At 44.0% G+C, this 20,747-nt stretch overlaps 1 protein-coding gene across 1 annotated transcript; it reads left to right on the forward strand.

The window, feature by feature from the left end:
- The first annotated feature begins 3,464 nt into the window (after window positions 1-3,464).
- On the forward strand, window positions 3,465-8,652 carry rcor1 (REST corepressor 1). Its single transcript, XM_085257572.1, has 13 exons — window positions 3,465-4,041; window positions 4,145-4,204; window positions 4,813-4,893; window positions 4,992-5,044; window positions 5,662-5,823; window positions 6,097-6,215; window positions 6,289-6,367; window positions 6,455-6,505; window positions 6,602-6,748; window positions 7,005-7,082; window positions 7,393-7,450; window positions 7,666-7,913; window positions 8,167-8,652. Exons 1-13 carry the CDS (start codon window positions 3,879-3,881, stop codon window positions 8,209-8,211), a joined length of 1,344 nt encoding a protein of 447 aa, XP_085113698.1. The 5' UTR covers window positions 3,465-3,878; the 3' UTR covers window positions 8,212-8,652.
- Window positions 8,653-20,747: the final 12,095 nt, after the last annotated feature.

Raw genomic sequence — 20,747 nt, forward strand, 5'->3', positions numbered from 1 at the left:
TAAATGATCAGACTTGTAATATTTCTGACTGAGGCAAAACTTTCCAGATTCCAATCAAATTGAATCGGATCCTGTATCGAATCAAAATGATTCTACAAATCAGTGACGATGCAGCCGTACTCAGCTTCCTAAGCATTTTCCCTTTCCAGTTCACAATCAATCCCACCCCTAGGTCAAAAATATGTATAGGACAATTGGCCTAATCTAATATTTTGTATGAACCTGTCCAGCTGTCCAGTGATTAAACGACAAGTAGATGGAGGCAGGACTTCACAGCAGGGGCATACTCCATAATGTGCTGTGCATTCTCATATGTATATTATATATATTGCTCACTTATTGTATTTACCAACATCAAGGAGTTATGAGCAAAGAAAGGCCACCATAGTGCATGTTTAAATAGGGAAAGTTTATTGATCAAAATGTATTACGCAAATACGCATTACATTTTTTTCAGCCCCCCAATCGAGAAAACAAAACCAATTACATGTTCAAAGCAACGGAACGGTGGCCCAATATCAGAGAGAACTCCACTCTTGAGTGAGCAGTGATAATTGAGCAGTCCGTTTTATTTTGCAGATTCAAGCTGCTCTTCAAAATTTTCACCACCAGATGTCACCGGAGAGGACTGTTGAAAAGCTTCGAGTAATGAACCGTTTTTCAATACAAGCTTCAGTGCTTCGGAAAGCTTCATTTGGCCATCACTAGTTTTAGTCACCCACTGCTGTGCTTGGCCCTGGAGTGTCCTCAGGGAGAGAGGAAATTAGGACAGGAGGCTTAATGGAATGCCTCTGTCCTATCACCTCATCCATGAGGGCAAGGGTTACCCTAACCCAGCAGTGGGCTTCCCACTGACCCCCTCTCCTGAGTCTGGATACTTGCAATCCTAAAGGCAGAGGAAATCAAAAATGACAGCAGGCAAGTAAAAACACCACAACAACTCTTAGTAATTGCACATTTATCAACCTGTGTTCTTATGAATTATCTTCTTGATAGCACACATACATACTTTGTTTGTTTGTTTGTTTTTAAGTTGTCCCATTACTTTCTGGCCTGCAAGGGGTTGACTTTCCCCTTCTCCAGAATTTTCCTGTCACACACAACAAATAAGATAAGAGTGGAAACCATGGCAACTATGTTAATCCCTAAATCCTATTTATTATAGAGCCGTTTAGGCTCTATAATAAATAGAGCTTTTCATTCTGATGATCTACAGAATAATTTGGGCAGCAAAGAAAATTTCACTGTCCAAAAACTTGCAGACTTCACTATAGACTGTGCAGTCAGTTTGTGGGATATTTGAATAAATGCAGAGCAAACTGTGGTTGTTTGTATTTACTTACACAAAATGAGATAAAAACAAAATAAAATGACCATTTCATCTGGTGCTATTGACATTTTCAGGCCATTTGTATGACCTCAGATGCCGTCTCTCAATCTAGTTCTTTGTTTTGTCTAAAAACAAAAACCAAATCAAAAATTTAGGAACTAGTTAATCATTTCGGTTATACTTATATCCACACCTGGGTGACTAATTTGTATGTTTTATATATAAAACTCCAAAAGTAACATAAAGAGAATCCAAACACTCGAGTAAAGCAGGCGACCTGTGAGTTGTAAGCTACCTAACCCTAAGTACAGTATAGGGTAAATGTACTTAGTTCAACCACGGAAAAGCAACATTTCCAGCTTACTACGTTTTTCCGATTTAAGACAAATCAAATAAATTGAGTTGAACAGCTTTTTGAATGAATAGTACTGGTAACTTACTTCAGTCTACTTAATATTTGTTAATTAAGCACAATATTAGATTTTACAGTGTACAATAATATTGAGAAAAACCCAACAATCATATGACCCCCTATGAGCAAGCACTTTGGTGACAGTGGGAAGGAAAAACTCCCTTTTAACAGGAAGAAACCTCCAACAGAACCAGGCTCAGGGAGGGGCGGGGCCATCTGCTGTGACCCAGCAGCGTACGTCTATTGCAGCATAACTAATGCTGGGCAGACACTGTGCGATTTTTTTTCAGTCGCGCGATTCAGCTCCTGCTCAAACTGTACGGTTGACTCGAAGGGGTTAGATGTTCATAGGTCACTTGTAGAATTTCTGTTATAACCTTCATTTTTATGGACGCACAGTGTGAGCACTCAGGTCGCATCAGAGCATCGGGTCGTATAGTGTGAGACCCTGCATCGTGACCTATGAACTTCTAACCCCTGCGAGTCAACCGTACAGTTTGAGCAGGAGCTGAATCGCGCGACTGAAAAAATCGCACAGTGTCTGCCCAGCATAAGCCCAGCATTAGGGAGGATTCGGGGTCACCTGGTCCAGCCCTAACTATATGCTTTAGCAAAAAGGAAAGTTTGAAGCCTAATCTTAAAAGTAGAGATAGTGTCTGTCTCCTGATTCCAAACTGGAAGCTGGTTCCACAGAAGAGGGGCCTGGAGACGGGTTAATGTAGGAGGCAGGGAACCATGTTCCAGAGAGGAGGCAGTTATTATTAAATATTTAAAAAAATAAATAAATAAATAAATAATATATATATATATATATATATATATATATATATATATATATATATATATATATATATATATATATATATATATATATATATATATATAACTCAATAGGAAACCCATCAGGGCCTGGAGCCTCATGACTTTGCATGGATTTAATTCAAAGGAAAATGTGCTCTAGACTGAGAGGTGCATCAAGCCTATGAAGGAATATGAAGATTTTGAAGGAAAGTCATTCTGACAATGATTTAGACTGATAAAGAGAAGAGTAAACATTTCTACAAATATTTTAATAGCTACTGGTTTAAAAACGAGATTGCCAGAGGAATCAATACTTTGAAGGTTTCAGTTGGTGTGCTAAAAGCCTGCTTGGTTTCTCACCATAATCACAATAATAAACAGCACAGGAAGGCAATATCAGACCATCGAGCAGCTCTGACTGAAGGTTTTATCGTTGTTTCATTGACCTCTCTGATGGCTTTTTGACATTTCTTGAATCAACATCGTGAATTTGAGTTTAAAATTAACTGAGTTTGTTTTTGTGTCACGATGAACCGAGAAAGAAAGGATTCCCACCTAGATAAACTTTGACAGATTCCCGTGATACTGAATAAGATACTGAACTGTTACGGATTAAAAAAAATCAATTGGATTAAAGCAGTGAAGGGATTAAATTGACGATCCGAAAGATCAAGTGGATTGAATCTCCGTGGTAACGAGTTTAATTATCCCACGGGATATTATTGATCAATCTGTGATTTGCTGTGAATGTTTAATTTAAACATCTGACTGATTGCAGGGTGCTTGCGGAAATCGACCGCGATCATTAAAAACTGATCAATACTGCCCAGAGTACTGCTCGGTGATCTTTCGGTTATGGGTCAGCTGTGCAGAATATTGATCAGTGATCAGGGCTGTTCCGGATGTCCTGTGATGGCAGCTCTCTCTCTCTCTCTTTCTCTCACACACACACACACACACCGAGCCGCCTGCACGCGCCTCTCTGATCGCTCTCGTTGGTTTGTATCAGCTGATCGGAGCGGGTTCGGCTCTGGGTCCGGCTCCGGGTCGGGATCCCTGTACGGTTCCGATCTAATCCGGCTTCGTCTGGTTTGGGCTCTTTGTTCCGGAACTTTTCGGACTCTTCGGTGAGCTGTTAGCCGTTAGCCTCTCCTAGCTGCAGCGGATCGATTCTTTCCTCGGAACCTTCCACAGCACAGTTCCTGTTTCAACCCGAACCGTTCCCCGGCTGCCCGGCCCGGACTCTCGCTCTGCTCCGGGCCGACAGGCGGCTCGGTTCGGTTAGTGGAGCGGCTGAGCTAACAAGCTAACAGTTAGCCTGAGCTAGCTGCTAGTATGCCCGCGATGCTGGAGAGGAACCCAGAGGCTTCGGGCAAGAGGAGAGGCCGAGCCCCGGGAGGAGGGCCCGTCGGCGGAAAGAGTCTGTCCGGTAATGGACCCAGTACCAACAGCTGCTGGGAAGAAGGAAGTTCAGGCTCGAGCAGCGACGACGAGCATGGTGGGTAGCCTCGATCATCGCCGCCGCTGCTGAGACTAATCTGAGTACTGTACTGAGTACTGTGTGTGTGTGTGTGTGTGTGTGTGTGTGTGTGTGCGCGCAGGTGGAGGAGGGATGCGGGTCGGACCGCAGTACCAGGCCGTGGTTCCCGACTTTGACCCGGGTAAGATTGCGGCTGGCTCGGGAGCCTCGCAGCGGAGTAGTAGCCTCGAACAATACCAGCTGTAAAGTTCGCGGCGCTGGTTCCGGTCCCCGCGTGCCGGTTCCACCTCCACATGTGTGTCCGGCTCTGGTTCTGGGTTCGTTTGTGTTTCAGGAGCTTTTGTTTCCTTAGCAGAAGCAGCTCGATGCTCCTCCTCACAGTCAGAACATTCAACTTTAGTCACAAACTTCACACACCGACAATATTCAATAATCAGATAACAGTCATCAATAATCGCTGCAGAATCTGACCAGATTCCTGAAAACTGGTCACAGCAACAGCTCTGAGTTAAACTTCATGTTGATCCTCACAGTGATGCTGAGTCTGAACCCTTCTTCACACAACCACCTGAAAAGTCGTACAGGTGAGCAGCTCTGCCTGCACAGGTGTGGCTGGTGGCTCTGAAGGAGCTGCTCCATTTTCAAAGTTAGTTTATTGATAAACTTCTGATCAGCTCCAGCGTTCTACCAGCACCGTTACAGCATGAATCCCTCATCGAGTTATTGAATGTGATGTGAGAACCATTCTAATTAATTAATAATCTCATTAACGTGTGTGTGTGATTCCAGATGTAGCCCGGGCGGCTCATCTCCGGGAGAACCTGGGGATGTTGGTTTGGATCCCCAACAGCTGCCTGAATCAAATACAGTGTAAGAAATGGCTCATTGACCTGAGAACATGGTGCACTGATGAGAGTCTGATGGAGTTTTGTGGGTGTTTTTTTTTTTTTTTTTTTTCTCTGTTGCAGTGGACGAGTACATCGCCATCGCCAAAGAGAAGCATGGCTACAACATGGAGCAGGTAATTGTTCACAACTTGGTCACTTTTTTTATTTTAATTCCTCTTGTGCCGCCATATTTAGACGTTGGTTCACGCTGCCATCCTCAGTCAGTAACAGGTGTACTTATGAACACAGTGTTATTTTGGAGGTTCAGTCGCTGCTAATCATGTGGTGCTGCCCCTTTCTCTCTCCTCTTTGGCTTCCTGCTCCTTCTCCACGTTGGACTGCAGTTGGTGAGGGGCTTGGAGAAAAAAACGTATAAATTACATCTTTAACAGGGCGCCTGCTTTAGCAGCGAACATGTGACTATCTGAGCATGTGCACAAACCGATGTCACACTCAGTGACCCGAGTGTCGGATCTGCTTTTCTTTGTTAATTCAAAGTGCTCTGCAGAACTTTGCTTCACTTTCAGGATGGTAAAATAAAGTTCAAGTTCTCTCAGGAATATCAGACAGGTGGACCTGAAGTTCCTGTGTTTTTAAACTCACTGCCTTCACGCCACTATCACATGTTCAGCTGTTAGAGGGCCTGAACACACAGGAAGTGCTCAGCGTTTGCAGGGACCGTATAGATCATCACACCAAATGTCCTTCAGTATTTACAATGTCCACATTTTACCTGTCTCACCTGTCACAGGCGCTGGGCATGCTCTTCTGGCACAAACACAACATCGAGAAGTCTCTAGCCGACCTGCCAAACTTCACTCCGTTCCCCGATGAGTGGACGGTGGAGGACCGCGTGTTGTTCGAGCAGGCCTTCAGCTTCCACGGGAAGAGCTTCCACCGCATTCAGCAGATGGTACCAGTGCTCCCAGTCCTAGTCTCTCTCTGCTCCCAGTGCTCCCAGTCATTTTCCCCCCTTTGACCAGTGCTCCCAGTCCTAGTCTCTCTCTGCTCCCAGTGCTCCCAGTCATTTTCCCCCCTTTGACCAGTGCTCGCAGTCGTAGTCTCCCTCTGTGACCAGTGCTCGCAGTCGTAGTCTCCCTCTGTGACCAGTGCTCGCAGTCGTAGTCTCCCTCTGTGACCAGTGCTCCCAGTTTGACCAGTAGCTCCTTGTTGTGTCTGTCTGTAGTTACCTGATAAGTCGATGCCCAGCCTGGTTCGGTTTTATTACTCTTGGAAGAAGAGTCGCAGTAAAACCAGCCTGATGGACCGCCAGACTCGGAAACACAAACGAGAGCGAGACGACAGGTGAGCAGATACCTGCGCAGGTGTGGGTGCTACCCGATTGGCCGATGAGTGTAAATATAAATGTCTGTTTCAGTGACGATGAAGTCGAGGACGGTAATGGAAATCCTCCGAGTGACTCTGAGTTGGACGTAAATAAAGAAGACAAGAAGGAGGTACAAAGTTCAGTGTTTACTTGTTTGTTTGTTTGCTTGTTTGTTTACCTGTTTGTTGCTGTTGTTTACCCGTGTGACTCTTTTCAGGTGAGCTCAGGTTCAGAGAGGTCAGAGGTGAAACCAGTTTCTGGTCTGAAGGTAAGAACACCTTAGCAACCCTCAGACCGTAGCCTGTATGTTCGTACCTGTCTGTTAGATGGGTGACGGCGGCTGCCTCTCTCTGTTCACCTGCAGACAGGTGGGAAGGCGTCCCAGCGGATGAAGAAGCGCCCCCCCAGAGGGATGTTTCTGAACCATCAGGACGTTGTTTCTCTGTCGTCCTCAACGCCTCAGGGACTCATCAGACAGCTCGACTCGCAGCTCGTCTCCATCAAGAGACAGGTGAGTCCATGGTCACAGAAACGCTAGAACGGGGAGGTGCAACCATCGCCAGAAATCTACAGAGGGACTGAAAATAGTCAGAGGGCTGGTCAGGTAATGGCGTTTATCGCCAATACAAACAAACCTAACCTAAACAAAAGGTCACCTGTACGAGCTGCAACAGGTAAACGGCTTCACGCCTGATCATCTGCACAGCGTGGATACCTGCACTCACCTTGATCACATTCCTGTTTCTGAGCCTCAGTCTCTGTTTCAGATTCAGACCATCAAACAGACCAACAGCGTGCTGAAGGAGAAACTCAGCTCGGGGCTGGACGAGTTCAGGCTGCCCGAGGTAACCGCGGCAACGCGATAACACAGCAACATGGCAGCGCAATACAGCAACGCAGTACAGTAACACATAACCGCAATATAGAAATACACAAATGCAGTTCAAAAACACACAAATGCAGTACAGCACAGTGAGTGTATCCTCACTGATTTTTCTCTGTGATTTCGACGATCGATTCAGATCACTTTATTCAAACTAATAAAGTCACTGAGCGCGCTCACTGAGCATCGAAATCACAGAGAAAATCAGTGAGGATACACGCGCTCTTTCAGTTGCTGGTGTTCCTGGATGCTAATGTTTCTTTATGTTTCAGGTGAACCAGAAGTTCAATAACCGTTGGACCACAGAGGAGCAGCTGCTCGCCGTCCAAGGTAACACCTGAAACAAATCACCTGACAGATGTTCTCATCTTTTTAAAGCATCTGTTTATCAGTGTCAGGGTTGATTGATCAGACATGTAAAATCATAACTGGATAACCTATCAAGGTGCGGACATGTGAACTCGAGCCTTCTATGAAGGCTGCTGTCAGACTTCTCAGTCAGTGATTGGTCGATGACTGTCTCCCTCCCGTCCAATCCTACACAGCCATCAGGAAGTATGGGCGGGACTTCCAAGCCATCTCAGATGTGATTGGTAACAAGTCGGTGGTGCAGGTGAAGAACTTCCTAGTAAACTACAGACGCAGGTTTAACCTGGACGAGGTGCTGCAGGAGTGGGAGGCGGAGCACGGCATGGAGGTGGGGGCAGGAGCGAGCGAGGACGACAGGATGGAGGAGAAGATGGAGGTGTGTCCCACTGAGGAGGATGAGGTCACCGCCAAGCAGACCAAGGAGGTGAGGACATAAATCCCAGCATGCTTGGCAGCACACATACCTGTCTGGGTCATGTGACCTCCGTTTTTTACGGTTCCCGTGTCAGCTCATGCTACTCATGTGACTGATTTTGGTCTCAGTGGATGTGATGATTTTAGAGGCATTAAGGAAGTTGTACTAATGACACTGCATGACTCAAATTACATACACCTGGCCACATCTGCACTCACCTGCTCAGGTGGGACAGTCTCACTGTGTTTTTCTTCTCCTACAGGATTCGTCCTCTCCACTGAATGCCAACAAGCCTTTGGCCTCCTGAGACCTTCTGGCCCTTCCTCTTTAGATTCAGGGCTCTGCCCCTCCAGTTTCAGGCCCCGCCCCACAGGCTTTATAATGTAATTTTTTTTATTGTATAATGTGTTTCTCTTTAATTTTCTCCGTTTTTAGATCAGGTGTGGGGTTTGTTTTATTAACCTGTCATTTACTGCTCGCTCTGGACCAATCAGACCCGTCAGTCCAAATGGGCGGAGCTTTTGTTCCTTATTTTCTGCTTTTCATGCTTTTTTTGGGTTGTTTTTTGTTTTTATTACTTCCTGTTTGGTGTGTTGGGGATAGGGTGTCAGACTGAAGCAGCCATGTTGGATGACCTTGTTCAGGAAGGAGGTGTGTCCTAACCTGATGGCATCTTTTTTGGGGTTTTTTTTTTTCTATTATTTTAGGACTTTTTAGAAAGACAATAAAACCAAAGTTGATCAGTAAAGTAATTTGTATGTTTTCTTCTTTGAGACCAAACTGAGTCCTCAGGTGATTTAAGAGAAGTGGCGCCCCCTGCTGTCTGTGTTTGTGTGCTACAGAGACAGACTGACCAGCTGTGTCTACTGATGGAAAATGAGCCAAATAGAAACGAGTCACCATAATAAGTCACAGCAGTCTGCTCAGACAGTGGAAACACTGAGGTTTCTTTTCATTATTATTGTAACAGCAGATCATAAAACATCTCAGGACGCAGAGTTAATTTTCATTAATCTGCAGCATCATAAATGAGTTTTATAAAATAATCTCAGGATTTAAATCGGCGCGTGTGCCTGAGCCAGTCTGCTCTGCAGCTCAGTGGGGCAGACACAAACTCTATTTATCTGTAAATTAAATCAGAAACTACACTTTAATCATTTTCCTTTTCTTGGTTCAGGCTGCTGCTCTTAAAGCTCACATGGAAATTAAAATAAACACTGCAGCTTTTGTACTGCGTTGCTGTATTGCGGTTATGTGTTACTGTACTCACACTTTGCAAAACTCTGTGATGGGCCAGTTCTGGTCCCCGGGCCTTGTGTTCAATGTTCCCTCTAAGTGGCGCGTGTGCGCAATTGCGCACTGCTGGCACGGTCTCTGCGCACAGAAAATCTGTGTTGCGCACAAAAAAATAAATCTAACCTGAATTGAAATTAAAATTAATACGTTCACAATTCTGTTCTTCAGTGTGAGTCAGTGAGTGACTGGCTGCTCCCGTATGGGATCAGAACGATGCCACCTTATTCCATAGTCCAGCCAATGATGCGATTCACATTCGTATATACGCAGCTAATCAACGTGGTTGTCAGGCTATGACAGCGTCCTTATGTGCCGACACCGGTGTTTTAGCGAGCAAAGCGGCTGATGTGGAGTGAAGCCACGTTAATGACAACGTGTACAACCATTGGAGATGTGAGCAGGACAGACGGAACAATTGACAGAAAAGTGTGGACTTTATACCAGTTTTTAAATTGTGTTGATCGGCCACGTAAAACCAGAGTTATGATAAAAATATCTGCAATGTTTGGTTTTCTTCCTGAATACTGTCGTTGTTTATATTTACTGCGGGAGGAAACGGTAAAAATGGCGTTTTTATAAAAATTGCAACGTTTAGCACAAATCTTGTGTAGTTAGTGTGTAGTGTAGTCAATAGTTTTGTTGTGTGTGTCAGAACAATGAGGCGACTGCTGAATGTTACAGGTGTTACAGCAGTGATACATCTGCTGTTGTCAGGCCTGCAGGTATCAGGCTGTTGTTCTCCTTCATCCCATAGTGGACAGAAATTATTTTTTGGAGTGGCACAAATAATTTGTGTGGCATCAGATTTGATGCAGAACAGCTGATTGTTCTGTAAATCGTTTGAAATGTTTATTTTAAAAAGCGCCTTGGCTGCATTTTTAGGTAAACAGCTGCAAAAAACTTTGTTTGCATAACTCAGTTACTTTTTTGAAGAAGTAACTACAGTGGCTTGCAAAAGTATTCGGCCCCCTTGAACTTTCCCACATTTTGTCACATTACAGCCAAAATCAATTTTATTGGAATTCCACGTGAAAGACCAACACGAAGTGGTGCACACGTGAGAAGTGGAACAAAAATCATACATGATTCCAAACATTTTTTACAAATAAATAACTGCAAAGTGGAGTGTGCGTAATTATTCAGCCCCCTGAGTCAATACTTTGTAGAACCACCTTTTGCTGCAGTTACAGCTGCCAGTCTTTTAGTGTATGTTTCTACCAGCTTTGCACATCTACAGACTGAAATCTTTGCCCATTCTTCTTTGTAAAACAGCTCCAGCTCAGTCAGATTAGATGGACAGCGTTTGTGAACAGCAGTTTTCAGATCTTGCCACAGATTTTCGATTGGATTTAGATCTGGACTTTGACTGGGCCAGTCTAACACATGGATATGTTTTGTTTTAAACCATTCCATTGTTGCCCTGGCTTTATGTTTAGGGTCGTTGTCCTGCTGGAAGGTGAGCTCTGTCCCAGTCTCAAGTCTTTTGCAGACTCCAAGAGGTTTTCTTCCAAGACTGCCCTGTATTTGGCTCCATCCATCTTCCCATCAACTCTGACCAACTTCCCTGTCCCTGCTGAAGAGAAGCACCCCCAGAGCATGATGCTGCCACCCCCATATCTGACAGTGGGGATGGTGTGTTCAGAGTGATGTGCAGTGTTAGTTTTCTGCCACACATAGCATTTTGCATTATGGCCAAAAAGTTCCATTTTGGTCTCATCTGACCAGAGCACCTTCTTCCACATGTTTGCTGTGTCCCCCACATGGCTTGTGGCAAACTGCAAATGGGACTTCTTATGGTTTGCTGTTAACAGTAGGGCTGCCACGATTCGTCGACTAGTCATGATTACGTCGACTATCAAAATCGTCGACGACTGATTTAACAGTCGACGTGTCGTTTGAAGCTTTGTAAGATCCCAAAAGACGCAGGAATAAGCAGTAGGTTTTAAGAGTGTAATAACGGACTGAAACAGAAGATGGTAGCACTGCATGTACAAGGATGCCAGCTGCCATTAAACCCCGAAGAAGAAGCTGTGTCCCAGAATTCATAGCGCGGCCCTGCTCAGTTTCCAACAATGGCGGCAGCTAGTTAGTTTTAATATTACTCTTATTATTCTTTCTGGGTCACAAAATAAACGTTTAACATATGTTCAGGTGAGAATGTTCAGGTGAGCTGTGTAAACCTCAAATACCTGCTCAGTTTATCAAGACACCACATATTTTCAAAAGCGCTCCGACCTTTTCAGAGACGTCTGTTACCCACTAGCTTGATAGCGAGCCGGGGCAAGGCTCACTAGAGCCGTGAGAACACCGGACTCCCGGCTAATCGTTTTCAAACCCACCGCAGTCTTTCACTACTCAGGTTAAACATGATATATAAGATAAGATAAGATAAAACTTTATTAATCCCTCGGGTGGGTTCCTCTGGGAAATTCGGTTTCCAAAAGCACAGCACCGACAGAAGTTACAGAGTTACAGAATATTATATATATATATACACACACATATATAAATACAGAGACAAATATAAATAAAATATACAAAGGGGATAAATAGAATAAATAGGAATAAAAATAAAAATACAAGTGAATTGCACATTTCAAGTATTGAGGTCTATTGCACCATTGACTATTAACAAAAGTATTGCACTAAAGGTATTGCACAGTGAGGTGAAGAGGCACTACAGCTTAGTTGTTCCCCCCTCCTTTGTCCTCCTGTTTCCCCTCCCTCTCCCCTCCAGAGAGGAGTTAAACAGTTTGATGGCGTGTGGGACAAAGGAGTTTTTAAGTCTGTTAGTTCTTGTCTTGGGGAGAAGCAACCTGTCACTGAACAGACTCTTCTGGTTGTTAATGGCCGTGTGCAGAGGATGCCCAGCATTGTTCATAATGTCCATCAGTTTTTTTAGTGTCCTTTTCTCTGCCACTGTCACCAGAGTGTCCAGCTTCATGCCGACCACAGAGCTAGCCTTCCTGATCAGTTTCTCCAGCCTGGATGAGTCCTTCTTTGCTGTGCTGCTCCCCCAGCACACCACAGCATAGAAAAGTACTCCAGCAACCACTGACTGGTAAAACATCCTCAGGAGCTTCCTGCAGATGTTAAAAGACCTCAGCCTCCTGAGAAAGTACAGTCGGCTTTGGGATTTTTTATACAGGTGCTCTGTGTTGCATGACCAGTCCAGTTTATTGTCCACCCACAGCCCGAGGTACTTGTACTTGTTGACCACCTCCACCTCCTCCCCCTCTATCTGAACCGGCAGTGGACCTTCTCTGGACCTCCCGAAGTCCACAACCAGTTCCTTAGTCTTTGAGGTGTTGAGTTGCAGGTGGTTTGTGTGACTCCATGCGACAAAGTCCCTCACCAGACTTCTGTACTCGTCTTCCTGATCATCCCAGATACACCCCATGATGGCTGTGTCATGTGCAAACTTCTGAATATGGCATAATTCAGAGTTGTAGCAGAAGTCAGAGGTGTACAGGGTGAAGAGAAGAGGGGACAGCACAGTTCCCTGTGGTGCTCCTGTGCTGCTGACCACAGTGTCCGACGTGATGTCCTTCAGCCTGACGTACTGTGGCCTGTCGGTGAGGTAGTCGGAGATCCAAGCCACCAGGCAGGGGTCCACCTCCATCCTGTTCAGTTTTTCCTGAAGCATACAGGGCCGGATGGTATTAAAGGCACTGGAAAAGTCAAGAAACAGGATCTTGACCGTGCCTTTTCCCCCATCCAGGTGTGAGTGGGCTCTGTGTAGGAGGTACAGGATGGCATCCTCCACTCCAACACCCGCCTTGTATGCAAACTGTAGTGGGTCCTGGGCATGTTGTACCTGTGGTCGGAGGAGGTTGAGGAAGAGCCGCTCTAGAGTCTTCATAAGATGTGACGTCAGTGCCACCGGTCGGAAGTCATTCAGCTCATTGGGCCGGTTCCTTTTGGGGACCGGGACGATGCAGGATGTCTTCCATAGGGCGGGCACTCTCTCCAGTCGCAGACTGAGGTTGAAGACTCGTTGTAGCGGCTCCCCAAGTTCAGCAGCACATGCCTTTAGCATCCTAGGACACACCTTGTCTGGGCCTGCTGCCTTTCTGGGGCGAAGCTTCCTCAGTTGTCTCCTGACCTGATCCACTGTGACACGGGGAGATGTTTGGGAGGAGGGGGGTGGAGAAGATGTCTTGCTGCTGAGAGAGGGATTGGAGGAGGGGGGTGTCTTAGTGTCAGGAAGGGGGGGAAGCGAGGGAGGTAGGAGAGTGGGGAGAGGACTCTGTAGTAAAGGTGAGAGTGGGGGGGTTGTGGGCTGGTCAAACCTGTTGAAGAAGTTGTTGAGTTCGTTTGCCTTCTCCACAGTCCCCCCCACTGTGCTTTTCTTGGTGTTGTGGCCTGTGATGGTTTTCACACCATTCCAGACCTCCCTCATATTGTTCCTCTCCAACTTCTGCTCCACCTTCCTCCTGTAGGTGTCCTTTGCTTCCCTCAGGCAGCGTTTCACCTCCTGCTGTGCTGCTTTCATCTCCTCCTTCACTTTGCTCCTGAAAGCCTTCTTCTTCATGTTGAGGACAGCTTTGACTTCCTGTGTTACCCACGGTTTGTTATTAGGATAACACCGTACCGTCTTAGCAGGGGCGACCGTGTCCACACAAAAGTTGAGGTAGTCTGTAAGACTATGTCTTCACCATGTGGGCTCAGAAGCACATCCCAGTCTGTGGTGTCATAGCAGTCTCTGAGAGCATCCTCCTTTTCTGGGGTCCATCTCCGGATGGAGCGCGTTGTGACAGGCTGCCTTTGGACGAGGGGTGTGTATTGTGGCTGTAGGTAAACCAGGTTGTGGTCTGACTTCCCTAGTGGGGGGTGGCTCTGTATGCATCTCTCACATTGGCATACAGTAGGTCAATTGTCCTGTTGCTCCTTGTGGGACAATTCACAAACTGGTGAAAAGCAGCCAGAGTAGAATCCAGTGTAGCATGATTAAAGTCTCCAGATATAATAATGAAAGCCTCGGGGTTTAAGTCACTTAGATAACTTAAAATGTTATTGTTTGTCTTTTTTCAGTGTTTTATTTGTTCCTGAGTAAATCGGTTTGGCTGAGGTTAAAGTTATAGCTTTTACACAGCTGAATAAACGTCAAGCAGACAGCTGATTATCAGAAGTGTGAGATGCTCCAGAATTTACTCCGGTGTCCTGTTATATTTTAGATAGCAAGGAGTTTATTAAACTTCACCAAAACAATCTGCATTTCATTAAAATTTAATAAACTATCATCTTGTCTTTATTTTTAGTTAGCACAGACCTTAAACACTTAAAGCTGTAAGCTAATGATAGCTATATAAGAGCAGATGCTGCTGGTGCAATAAGCTGTAGTTTTACGTCCAATGGATGATGATCTGATTAGTCGACTAATCGCAAAAATAATCGGTGACTAGTCGACTATCAAAATAATCGTTTGTGGCAGCCCTAGTTAACAATGGCTTTCTTCTTGCCACTCTTCCATAAAGGCCAAATTTGTGCAGTGCACGACTAATAGTTGTCCTATGGACAGATTCCCCCACCTGAGCTGTAGATCTCTACAGCTCGTCCAGAGTCACCATGGGCCTCTTGGCTGCATTTCTGATCAGCGTTCTCCTTGTTCGGCCTGTGAGTTTAGGTGGACGGCCTTGTCTTGGTAGGTTTACAGTTGTGCCATACTCCTTCCATTTCTGAATGATGGCTTGAACAGTGCTCCGTGGGATGTTCAAGGCTTGGGAAATCTTATTGTAGCCTAAGCATGCTTTAAATTTTTCAATAACTTTATCCCTGACCTGTCTGGTGTGTTCTTTGGACTTCATGGTGTTGTTCCTCCTAGAGCAGGGTGATATGACCAAAAATATTTATCACGATATATATTTGAAAATTTGCGATAACGATATAATTGACACTAGACAAAATACTTTACAACTCCACAACTTTATTAGTGCAAAAAACCCCATCAATGTATTTTCACTTAAACAAGCAGCTGTTTTTTATGTGCATTAAAGTTATATAAAAATGTAACAGTGCAAATTCCTTGCTGACAGTTTAACCAAAAGGCATTTCCAGTGGAAACTGGCCGACATATCCTCAGCATAACCATGTATACTGTGTGAATTTTCTGAAGAAACTGCAGTGTAAATGCTTGAATCTGAATGTATGCACTGAAATGAATTAATGACTGAATATTAAGCTAAAAATGTTGAATGAGCTGGAAAATACAGAGTACCTGGAAACAAAAGTGCAGAACTTTTGAAAGTTGATGTTCACAAAGAAGAAGTTGGAAAATAGCTGAAAATGTTTAAAATGTAAATTAGAAAAACCTAAGAAATGAGAAAAGGAAATTTATCTGAATGAATATTAAAATGTCATATTCTTTGAATCACTGAATGACTAAAATGTGGTCCCTCCACTTGGATCCACACAGTTTTATAGGTTTACATCTCTGAGCTTTGAAAGACACGGTGTTGGAAAGAGAACAACGATGGCAACGTTTTGAGGGTAAAATGATGGCTGTAGAGCAAACTCTGTGGACACAGCAGCAGTTGAAAGAGAAGTGTTTAAGATGAATCTTGGCAGAGTGAGAGAGAGCTCGTTAAGCAGGCAGGTGTGAGCCTAGTTGCTATAGTGACTGCACCCAATGGCTCCATACACACGCACACAGACATGCACCTCACTCTGCTGCTTAAAATGAACAGAAAACTCTGCCCAAAACAAATCGTTCCCAAATGAAAAGTACAAGTCGTATTGACAAAATTATTTCACGGTGTGCACCAGCAATGTCCAGTCTGCCAAATTCTCAGTTTTCATGCTTGTGGAGTTCGGGGCGATCGTGGCTCAAGAGTTGGGAGTTTGCCTGGTAATCGGAAGGTTGCCGGTTCGAGCCCTAGCTCGGACAGTCTCGGTCGTTGTGTCCTTGGGCAAGACACTTCACCTACCACCTACTGGTGTGGGCCAGAAGGGCCGATGGCGCGATATGGCAGCCTCACTTCTGTCAGTCTGCCCCAGGGCGGCTGTGGCTACAACTGTAGCTGCCTCCACCAGTGTGTGAATGGGTGGATGACTGGGTGTGTAAAGCGCCTTGGGGTCCCTAGGGGGGAAGAGTAAAAGCGCTATACAAATACAGGCCATTTACCATTTATTATATGGACGTGGTGACAGTGTAAAGACAGCCTGTGCTTCTGATTTTCAGACAAAGTTTCTGAGCCCTTTTAACATTAGAGTCTATGGAAGAGTTGGAGGGAGAAGGCTGTGCATTGGTGACATTTATGAAAGAACCATAACACCTATTACAATAATAAACACATTGGATGAAAGAAGACAGCAATGGCTACGTTTTGAGGGTAAAATCATACCTGTAGAGCAAACGCTGCGGACACAGCAGCAGTTTTAAGAAAAGATTTTACGATTAATTCCCCCCTCCTCTCACTCTAGCAGTTGAGCTGTCTCACTCTAGCCCCAACATTCCGTCCCATACACACCCATTATAAACTCTGAAGCGGCTGAAAAAAAGCATGAAACTTAAACTGGAACTGAAGAAAAAGTATAATAGATATTGAAAAGATAAATACAAGTTGAATAGTCTTGGCTTCGTTTTAAAGTTTGAATGGAGGCCCTACGTCAATGTATGTGGAAGTAGATACAGTTTAAAGAGGAGTAAGTTGAATGAAAATTTAAAGGGTCTCTCCATTGAAATACATGGGAAATTTTTGTTGAAAAAAGTTGAATAACTTTAAAAATATAAATGAGAAAAATACAAGCACACATGTCCAAAAGAAGAGGAATCTAACGGTGTTTGAATGGTTTTTCTAAGTTGAACGGTTTTGAAGGAGATAGTCCAAAAAATATACGGAATGTGAAAAAATAATAATAAAGACTAGAAGAACAATACTGTGAATGCTTTTCAAGCATTCACACTAAATATCCACAAAACTTAAAGAGGTTACACACACACAATACGGTAATATTATGTTGAAGCACAGTACGTATCACTCCGCGAGGCTCCTGCCTACGATAGCCGTAATGCTCCGACAATCCATCAAGTGGTGCGGCTTCGTAGCTTAGCAAAGTCGTACTAAAGCATTTGACAGATTTTCGAGCGCCGTGTACATAAAATCGTTTCGAGGTCAGTAAACACAACCAGAGTTCATACATAAGGCACACGGGATTATAAGGGGCACTGTCGACTTTCAGAAAAATCAAAGGATTGATTTTAAGTTTGCCGTATTTTCCAAACAACACGGTAATAACGACGGCCCGCTAGCATGCTCTACCAAAAATAGTGCTTTGTTGTGTATCTGACGGACGAAAGCTAAACCAGTTCCACACCACTGAAGTTGCAGCACTTTTACAAACCAGGTGCACTCTATTTAGTCATTAGCACTCATCAGGCAATGTCTATGGGCAACTGACTGCACTCAGACCAAAGGGGGCTGAATAATTACGCACACCCCACTTTGCAGTTATTTATTAGTAAAAAATGTTTGGAATCATGTATGATTTTCATTCCACTTCTCACGTGTACACCACGTTGTGTTGGTCGTTCACGTGGAATTCCAATGAAATTGATTCATGTTTGTGGCTGTAATGTGACAAAATGTGGGAAAGTTCAAGGGGGCCGAATACTTTTGCAAGCCACTGTATGTAATTAATTGCTGTCCTACCATGGAAGCACAGCATGAGTAGAGGTCTCTTTTTTTCCTCTTGTACTTTCCCATTGTAGTGTACATTTCGGTAACGCTACCGCTCTCCGACTTGTATTCCCATGTAATGTCTGTGTTGTGTGTGTAAGGTCGGGGGGGGTCCCCATTTCACTGCAGGGCAACCTGCATGTGACGAATAAAGCTTTGATTGATTGATTGAATTGCCAGCAGTATTGGTCATTATTTACTGTATTTGGCAGACAGAGAGTTACAGACTCTCTCCCAGACCTCAGACGCATAATACAAGTCAGAGCTTTATAGAAGAAGAAAAAAGAAGAAAAAATAAAGTTGTGTTTTTAAAATTAGAGTTCAAGTTATTTTTACTTCCAATAGTGTTAACATGCTACAGGTCATGAACAAGATTTTTTTTTTTTTTTTCATTGTAAGTGGGCTAAAGCAGTTAATTAAAAGTAGTGTAACATAAATATAAATGCTGTATTTTGATTATTTTTAAACCATGTAACTTGGATGGATTTGATGCTGGCGTGACCACAGTGCACATGTCTGCTGTTGCTCACAGTGGTCCAAGGGACGCTCAGGGAGTTTGTGTGCTCGCTCAGACACGTGAAACATTAGAGGAAACATTGCTTGTGTTTGACACCAAACCTCAGTTAATTATTTCACCATTGTTGAAGAAAACTGTCTGAGGCGGGATGGATCCATGCTTTCAAACTCTGACCTTACCATCTGAATGTCGCAGCAGAAATTGAGACTCATCAGACCAGAAAAGGTTTTTCCATCTTCTGAGCCAGCGTTGTAGTTTCTGTCAAACTGCAGAAGGACCAAAGAGCTTCAACACCAAAGCAGAAGAACTGATTTATGACAACCAACCAGATGAGGAAAATGACCATCAGACAGCAGGACAAGGCTCATCTTAGATATCCTTTAAAGACACCTTATAATAAAGATATATGGTAAATGGTAAATGGCCAGAACTAAATCATCCATACGTTTGGAAACATGTTATTTTGGACTGGAAAATAAAAGCTTCTTGATTTAATTTGAAGCTTTATTTGAAATTTTACTTTTCTATTCGCACATTACTTTTGGTCTAAATACTATCACTTTAATTTATATCACCCGATATTTTATTTCATTTTATTCTGACAGTCCAAGTGAGTAATGTTAAAAATACATGAGAGTCTTTTCAAATTCATATGTCTCCTGGGTCATTATTTTAATTTGCTGTGGGGCGATATTCACAGGTGGGCAGACCTGAGCAGGAGAGGTCCTGGAGCCTAGAATAGGAGCTATGTCCACAGGAAGGACAGATGAGAGTTACTGACAGAATCGCTGAATAATCAACTAATCAAAGAAGGATTGGCAGATCAGTCGACCACCAAAATAATCTTTAGTTGCAGTCTCACTATAATTAGAATTAGTAGATGCAATCAATAAGTAGAATTCATAAAACAGAATCTGTAAATATAGCATGTAAAATACAAAATGTGAAATAGAATCGGTAAAATCAGTAAGACGTTTTGACTCTAATATTTTCCAGCACTGACTGCTGACAGTTCAACAGCTTAATAAGAGATCTTTTTTAAGCCATACAGCAGGAGCTGTGAAGAACAGACAAACTGTGGAGACGATTTTCTTTCAGTGGAAACAGTTTGAATGATTTTCCAAAACTGGCTTTACTCTAAAAACACACATTTGTATGCGTGTGTACAAATATGAACAGTATTAACAGAAAAATATATAAATGAAATGAAATGGGGGGTGGGGCTGTGTTATCGGTGGTGCATGTGTGAGTTCAGGGTGGTTGTGGCCTTTGTGAAGAAAATGTTCTTGAGTCTGTGGGTCTTTGTGCTGATGCACCTGCAGCGCTTCCCTGAGGGAAGCAGGCTGAACAGGTTAAAACCAGGGTGGGAGCTGTCCTTGATGATGTTTGTTGCTCTGCTGAGGCAGCGGGAGGAATAAATGTCCATCAGGGAGGGGAGAGGGCAGCCAATGATGTTCTGTGCTGACTTGACTACACTCTGAAGCCTCACTCTGTCTGCCTTAGTGCAGCTGCTGTCATACAGTATGTTAGCAGGCTCTCAATGGACGAGTGGTAGAAGGTCAGCAGCAGGTTGGAGTTCAGCTTGTACCTCCTGAGGACCCTCAGGAATCGTCTGACATTGTGCTCCATTACAGTGAGTTGAGTGGTGCAGGAACCAGGTGAGGATGAGGATGGGAGCAGGGCTGAAGCAGATGAGTGCTGCTGTTTTGGTGTTTCAAAGCAGGTGAAGAAGCCGTTTATTTCCTCTGCCAGCTGCACACTCAGGTTTTCTGCTTTCACAGTGTAGCCGCTGTGGTGTATTGTCTTGTATGCCCTGCCACACCTCCCGTGTGTTGTTGCTGGACAGCTGGGACTCGATGTTTATTTTGTGGTCTGTCTCGGCTTTTTAAATTCCCCTTTTCAGGTCAGCTCGAGCAGCCCTGTACAGAGCTCTGTCGCCTGACCTGAAGGTGGCGTCATGGACTTTGAGGAGTGATCGGACCTCGCTGGTCATCCAGGGTTTTGGGTTTGTGATATATATGTATTAATGTAATAATAAATAATGTTACCAAATGATAATACAAACTTTACTTCAGTTTCTATTTCTACTCTAATAAATGTACTCAACTTGAATCAGTCTTTGAACATGAGCAGAGAAAAAGAAGGAAAATAAAAATATGTTTCTATTTCCTGTTGCCTCCATTGTGGAGGGAGACTTTGCCTCTAAACAGCAAATGTGTACAGTCAGGGGTTAAAGTGGATTCAGCAGGTGGGGAACTTAAAATCAGCTGTTTTGTCTCAGTGTGGGGAAAATAATCAAACTCACAATCATTTCTATTCCAGCAGATTGTCTTAGTGTGCAGGCTGTGATCA

Source organism: Mchenga conophoros, linkage group LG19 (genome assembly GCF_057382185.1).
Source record: "Mchenga conophoros isolate Kocher_MC1m ecotype Shallow Benthic linkage group LG19, M_conophoros_male_GT1.1, whole genome shotgun sequence".
NCBI lineage: Eukaryota > Metazoa > Chordata > Actinopteri > Cichliformes > Cichlidae > Mchenga > Mchenga conophoros.